The sequence below is a fragment of the Halyomorpha halys genome, unplaced genomic scaffold (genome assembly GCF_000696795.3).
Source record: "Halyomorpha halys isolate HHAL.00 unplaced genomic scaffold, Hhal_1.1 Scaffold306.1, whole genome shotgun sequence".
Lineage (NCBI taxonomy): Eukaryota > Metazoa > Arthropoda > Insecta > Hemiptera > Pentatomidae > Halyomorpha > Halyomorpha halys.
Window position 1 is genome coordinate 225962 of NW_027106917.1, and position 7870 is coordinate 233831.

The window sequence follows — 7870 nt, forward strand, 5'->3', positions numbered from 1 at the left end:
GATACAATGATAAGAATAAAAATACAAAGATAAGATACAATAATAAGAATAAAAATAAGTAACAATGGCAAGAGTCAAATTTTTTTATATATCTTTATTATTACCCATTTATGTATAATTATTATTTTTTCATGACGTTTATTTAATCTCAATTTTTTTTTCCTTTCCCATATTGTTTTTGTTTTATGTACATCTCCTGTATTATTTTAACTGTATATTTTACGTATTTTTATATATAAAAAAATTTTACTCTTGCCATTGTTACTTATTTTTATTCTTATTATTGTATCTTATATTTGTATTTTTATTCTTATCATTGTATCATTTTGTATTATTATATTATATTATTATATCTTGAATTTTATTTTATCCATGCGACTATATCTCGAAAACTTAATAAGTGATTTAAAAAATAAAAAATTGTTTTGAACATAATATATTACTTATCCACCCATGCCTCCCTAAAAAAGGCGGGAACAATTACTTCTTGATCAGACTGTACGTCGATAACTATATAGGTTAGTTTATAATATTAACCGACTTTTAGGAGGAAAATTTCTTTCACTTCATGGTTACTTCTTCCTCGCTTTAGTTAAAGTTTAACTTATAAATATCGACATTTAATACTTTTCACGTTTAAGACCGATATTACTCTTGGTATTATTATATTACTCGTTGTATCTCGTTGGTATTCTAGTGTTGAGAAGTGTATGATGCATGATATATGTGATTATAGTGTTGAGAAGTGTATGGTGCATGATATATGTGATTATAGTGTTGAGAAGTGTATGGTGCATGATATATGTGATTATAGTGTTGAGAAGTGTATGGTGCATGATGTATGTGATTAAAGTGTTGAGAAGTGTATGGTGCATGATGTATATGATTATAGTGTTGAGAAGTGTATGGTGCATGATATATGTGATTATAGTGTTGAGAAGTGTATGGTGCATGATATATGTGATTAAAGTGTTGAGAAGTGTATGGTGCATGATGTATGTGATTATAGTGTTGAGAAGTGTATGGTGCATGATATATGGTGCGTGATATATGATGCAAGATATATGGTGCATGGTATATGGTGCATGATATATGGTGCGTGATCTATGATGCGTGATATATGTGATTATAGTGTTGAGAAGTGTATGGTGCATGATATATGTGATTATAGTGTTGAGAAGTGTATGGTGCATAATATATGTGGTTATAGTGTTGAGAAGTGTATGGTGCATGATATATGGTGCGTGATATATGGTGCATGATATATGGTGAGTGGTATATGGTGTATGATATATGTGATTATAGTGTTGAGAAGTGTATGGTGCATGATATATGGTGCGTGTTATGTGGTGCATGATATATGGTATTCGGTACCTGCTGGGATACAGTAGGCGAGCCAGGGATAACTGTACTTCTTCATCCTCCTTCTCGTCCTAATTATGAAGCAGTAGTCCATACCCATGTATTCCATAAGCTTCCAGATCCTAAGAGCGTCCATAGTGCTACCTGGAGACTTGTAGAAGAGAGTTCTGAACCCAGAATAGCCCACGGGCACAGATGGAACTAGACGGGGGAGTAATGGCCCATGGTTCCTGGGGATTCTGAACCTGATATACCTGGCACCTGCCAGCCAGACACTTCTGGACAAGGCCATCTTCTTATTGTCTTGTTAAATTGTCATCTTCGTCCGATTTCTGTATCCTATGTCGGAGCTCCAGAAAGTGACGAGGTTATGGACATGTGTTGGTTTGTATCATATGTTAGTGTAATTGAAAAAATTCTGTGGCCTATCTCATGTTGAGTTTGTTCTTATCTGCTATCTATTAAATGTGTTCAACACTAATAGCAACTGCCTTATATATTTTATATTATCCACATATTAATTTTGAAAAACAATACTTCTGTTTGACGGTTATGGAAGGGGTGGATTTCATTATTAAACAACTTAAGTTTAAATAGAATAAAATAATATTTAAAAAAAACCACCACGGGCAAACAGAAGTATTTTTTTTAATTGAAAAAAATATATTATTTATATTTTAATCAAGTATCGATTTTGATACTTACCACTGAACTACATTTCTGTTTTTGCGGATTATAACTTGAGCCATAAATTCAGGGAGAGGCGAATCCTACTAAGCTTTGAAAAGAATGCGAAACAAAAAAAAGGTGAGTAGAATGCAAGATTGCTTTGTCCAGTTTTACGTTGACGGAATCAGGATTTTTCTACATTTATCTGTGAAAAAATTTCGTTTAATCACAATTTTTAACTGAATTTAAAATGTAGTAAATGCTATTGTCAATAATTTGATTCACTAACAATGAAAATCTGTGAAACCTTTCTTGAGAAATTCGTGCACTAATAAAAAAATGTGTGCCCAAGATTAGAATAACTCAACAGCTGTAGTGCAAACAGACAGAACTCAGCTGGTGTCCTTACCTCTTGACTGACACGCCCACCTTGCCCTTAAGTACCTCCTTTCGGCTTCAGTTTTCCTGAAAACCTACCCTTTTCATCATACCTCCAGAGCGAAGTGGATTGCTATGGTCCAATTATTGATGTAGGGAGGGGTAAATGGCGAAAAAACAAAGTTCAATTTTATTTTTTTGGAGCTTGTTATGTTTTGAAGTGTATACAGACCCTTCTACATCTAGGCATCTCAGTTATTAATTGGATTGAGGTTAGAGTACCAAGGATAGGCACTCACTTCATCTAAACTAAAGATTCAAAAAATGCTTCTTTATCCACTCAATCCTTCAATTATATGATTGCTAATAATAGGTGACAATGTAAAGAAGATTACGTACCTATTTTTTTAATTATATTATTTTATGGCTCAAGTCCTCCACTGAGGACCAATACACCTCTAGAGTGAGAATGTCAAAATTCATTTTTCGAGGTAGCGATTAAATCAATTTTGACCCAGGTAGGATTCTAACCCACGACCTTCCAATCTAGCTCTCTGGAACCCTCAATCCAGCCTTCTCAGCTATCAGGTTCTCAATTATTAAATAGGTTTTGAACAAGCCCAAATCTAGTTCAGATGATTGTTTTTCGGCATATCAGACATGATTAACTTAATTCATAATAGAAATACAACCATGGGCGTAGATAGGATTCCGCCAAGGAGGAAGCAGACCTCAACCCATTACACACATAATAATAATAATAATAATAGTTAATTATAGCAAGGCTTTCGATTCTGTACCACACAGTTAAAAGGTTTCGGAGTTTGCTCCAATTACTGGCCAATGCCTTCTAGAATGTACAAGATGGCAAGCATGCTCCCCCAGAGGGTTTCTCAGACGGCGTAACTTATTTGCTCGCAATGGGCCGAATTTACGATCCGAATATTTCCGGGCAATAACTTGCTTGAATGGCATCTATAAAATTGTTACCTCTAACTTGGCAACGAAGATATTTGACCACCTCGAATCTAATGACATGATACCCAGTGAACAACTAGGGTGCAGAAAAGGGGCTAGGGGTTGCAGAGAGCTTTTAGTAATGGATTCCTTCATTGCTGCACAGGTGTCTAGAAGGCAGCGAAACCTTTGAATGGTGTGGATCGATTATAGGAAGGCATTCGATTCTGTACCACACAGTTGGCTGCTCATATATAAGGTCCAAACTAAAGTAAGCAAACTACTCACGAATTTGATGGCAGGCTGGTTGACTAAGTTGAAAATAGGAATGACCCATGGTGATAACCAAATAAAAATTATGAGGGGTATATACCAAGGAGATTGCCTTAGCCCATTGTGGTTTTGTATGGCGCTGTTTCCATTAAGTCGAATACTGCGGAGGAACCAGGTGGGCTACAAACTCAATAGCAAGGACGAGGCAACCACTGTCAGCCACAACTGGTACATGGTCGATTTTAAGCTATATGCAAAAAACAAACAACAATTGCAAAGTATGAGTGAAATTGTGTCATACTATACCAAAGATACAAGCATATCATTAGGACTTGATAAATGCGCGGTGCTGCATGGGAACAAGGGAAAGGTGGTCAAAACCCAAGACCTGCTGATAATTGAAGATGAGTGCATCAGAGAACTAGAAGCCAAAGAACAATATAAATATTTAGGTATCCAGCAGCACCTTAAAATAGCTCGAAAGGATGTGAAACAAGAGTTAATGACAATGTTGAAAATAAGACTACGAAACGTATAGAAGACTCAACTATCTGGAAAACCAAAATAAAGGCCATCAATACTTGGGTCATACCAGCGCTAAGCTACAGCTTTGGTATATTACAGTGGTCAAGTATCAGCTTACAAGAAATAGATCGTCTTGTAAGAACGACACCTACGTACGAGTGAACCCACCATCCCATATCATCTAAATACAGACTTTATTTATCCAGTAAAGGAGGACGAGGATTCATAAATATTGGGAAAGCGTGCCGTAAGCAAGAATTATCCCTACGTCAATATTTCCATTCAAAAACCACTAGTGTTTATCAGGCAATCTTAACAATGGATAATGGTCTGACTGCACTGCTCTTGAGCAAAGCGGTTGAACCGAACATTGTTTCAGAAAAAGAACGACTGGTGGAATGGAAAAGCAAGTCTCTGCATGGGAGATTCTATTTGCACAACCGTTGTTGAATGCTCAACAACAGCCCAAGGAGTGTCATTTGGGACTATTTTACGAAAATAGGTCATAAAAGGACCTCGCGCAACTTAATAACCATTAAATAAAAGTATTATAGAACTAACCTAAAAAGTTATGTATTTCGAAATCGAAGAATTTTATATTTAAATCATAAAACGTTTCTTTGTTTTGTTATCGGTTATTTTTACCAACCATTAAATAATAACGGGAACGAAAACTAATAGGATGGTATTGACTCATTTCGTTCTTTCGGTTTATGAACTTTTTTTTTTTAGTTCTTAAGAACTGTGATTTTCGTTACAGAACAATTCAATTAACGTTTGGATAAAATAAATGAAATGACTTCCACGTGCTCTTCCCTCCAGTGTTGCCATGTTCTAATTCGTAGGTGCCCCCGTATTCTCGTAAAATCTACTATAAAACAAAATTTAAAAGCGTAATCTACAATAAAATTTTAATTTTAATTTTTTGCTTCCATTATCATGGCAAAAAAGTCTCCATCACAGTAAGAAATATAAATTACCACGATAATTGTACAAGATATTACCGGTTTGGCAGCCGTAAAATTGATGGGAGCATGCGCAGAAGAGTGGGCCAGAACCAGTATTCTGACTATTCAGAAGTATGTTCCATGTGACCCGGTCAAGTCCAAGACGGTAATTAGTAAACATGGCATGCGCAAGTGTTCCGTTTTTTTCCTCTCTATTTGAACTGGTGGGAGGGTATAATCTACTTCCTGTGGTGTAGAGAAAAAATAAAGTTAACGGTAAACAAATTTCCCGTATCGATATATATATATATATCATCATCATCAATCGGCGCAACAACCCATTACTGGGACCAGGCCCCCTTAAGCAGCTTCCACCAGTTTGTTAAGTGCAGCTGCTCCCCAATTCCTCACTCCGAGCAGTCCTTGAATCCTCTTTAAGACCATCCAACCATCAGAGCTTCGGGTGCCCCCTCGGCGCTCATTGAGAAGTTCATTTGGGATCTCATCAGTTCCCATCCTTGCCATATGGCCTGCCCAGCTCAGCCTACCAATTTTCACAATTTTTCCAACATCAGGCTCACCAATTAACAAGTAGACTTCCCTATTCGTGCGTCTTCTCCAAGCTGAACCATCCTTTACAGGGCCGTAGATGCGTCTGAATATCTTTTTCTAAAACGTTTGGAGATCCCTTTCATCGGCCTTTGGAAGTGCCCAAGTTTCCGAGGCGTAGAGCAGCACTGGTCTAATTAATGTTTTGTACAATCTAGATATACACTATGTATCTACCACTTCAGGAAATTGATTTACCTTTTAACTTCTTTTTCCATGTATGTATGATATATCATCAGTTATTCGGCCGGAGTGTAAACAGAGATATAAAAGTGTCTCTACACGTTTGCCAAAGAATGGCAAATACGCCCTAGAGTGTGTATGGCTATTTGGATTGGCTGGTACAAGTTTTTTTTACATCGGGAGTTTTTGGGGACAAATCAAAGGGCGTTTCTGCTGCATACACACGTTTGTTTTCAGTTTGCATTATTTTAGAATTGGCATCATGTAAATCTTTGTATTCTCCGAGATTTAATTAATTGAAGAACCTTAGAATCCAATAATTAACTGTTGATTAAGATTCTATTAATGCGGAGTACCTACATTGTTTTAAATCTTGTTAATTAAACTTAGCATTTTATTTTTTATTTAATATACCGCAGATATATATTTATGAAGAAATTATAAGTATAGGTAGTTAAATAAAAAAGTTTCTGATAAATATTCAAGAATGAAGGTTAAATCTATAGGTTAGATAGATTCATATCAATGTTTGTCATCTACAACCTCTGAGGCCTCAGACGTGTGAGTGTCATCACTTCCAGATCGTTCTGACCTCGGAGAAACCCTTCTCCTGTTCTCGCGCGTTGGGCATCCATCTCCATCTCCATCGGTTCTACCTGGTTTGATTTGTGTCGCCAAAACTTATGACATTGTCTCGCTATATGTCCTTCGATTCTATATTCGAAACAACGAATACAGGAGCACTGGGCCATCAAGTGTCCTATCTTCTCGCATCCATGGCATTTTCGGTCTTCACGCCCGCTGTTTCTTGTTTTCTTACCCACTTTCCTGGTGACTCTCTTATCCATGGGACTGAATTATTCCTTGAACGATTGTAACTTTCGCCCAGCCAGTTTCTTCAATTTCCATTCCGGATTTCTCTTCTCTTGCGCTCGAATCGATCCAAGTCTTGAGCGCATTCGACGAAAGATCGCCCGTTTGGTAGCCCTTCCTTTCTTCCCGTCTCTTTGGCCAGCTGTACCTTGAGAATTGCAGCCAGGAATCCCATTCTTCTTTCGGCCACCACTCTCTCCTTTTCTCGATAATTTGGTTATACCCAGTAAGAACCTTGGCAAACTGCCCGCTATATTGTCTAGGTTTTCTCATCTCTCATAACATCTGAAAGATGTCTTCCTCCATTGTCCATCTACCACCACCGGATACTTTCTTCAGTCTATCCTTCACTATGGACCTTGGTGTTTCATGAGCCTGAATATGGTTTAAGATACCACTCTTTATCCTGCATACCAAGGCCACCTTCAATGAGTCCTCATCTCCTTTATTTAGTAGGTCTTCTATTACCTTGGCTTCAATTCTCGCTGTGAGTCTAAGTCAGTTACCTCCATTGAGGAAATGGTTCATCTCACCCATTTTCCAGTAAACCTTTCTAAATCTGAAATTGCCTTGCACAGGTCCAGTGACATTGCAGTTTTCATCCATTCAGTAGCACTTGCTTGCGCTGCACTAAATGTCATCTTTAAATGCTTATTTGTTATCACGATGAACAACAAATAGGAAAGAAAAAAGTTTTTTTCTCAAATTTTAAAAATAACTTTCAAACTAAGCACTGGTTCCAGGGATTTGGCACCAGTTAAGAGACAGCCAGAGGAGACTTAATTAAAAAAAGGTAAATGGTAGGTAAAAGAACACTCTGTTAAGGACTAAACAATACTAACTTTATTAGGTCCAGTACCTGTATATATACATCTTGATCAGCTGACAGCTAGTGGATCACCTGACATCTCACTGAGGCGTATAGAAGACTCAACTATCTGGAAAACCAAAATAAAGGCCATCAATACTTGGGTCATACCAGCGCTAAGCTACAGCTTTGGTATATTAATATGGTGCATGATATATGGTGAGTGGTATATGGTGTATGATATATGTGATTATAGTGTTGAGAAGTGTATGGTGCATGATATATG

At 37.0% G+C, this 7870-nt stretch overlaps 2 protein-coding genes across 2 annotated transcripts in view; one reads left to right on the forward strand and one right to left on the reverse strand.

Moving 5' to 3' along the window:
- Positions 1-1826, reverse strand: part of LOC106681051 (peroxisomal membrane protein 2) — a 14196-nt gene extending 12370 nt beyond the window's left edge. Inside the window, exon 1 of the mRNA XM_014421174.1 lies at positions 1375-1826. Coding sequence (XP_014276660.1) covers positions 1375-1654 — 280 coding nt within the window. The 5' untranslated portion in view covers positions 1655-1826. The remainder of the gene's footprint in view (positions 1-1374) is intronic.
- A 1868-nt stretch (positions 1827-3694) lies between these two features.
- LOC136795257 (uncharacterized) lies at positions 3695-4177 on the forward strand. The gene has a single exon (XM_067045213.1). It carries the CDS (start codon positions 3695-3697, stop codon positions 4175-4177), a length of 483 nt encoding a protein of 160 aa, XP_066901314.1.
- Positions 4178-7870: the final 3693 nt, after the last annotated feature.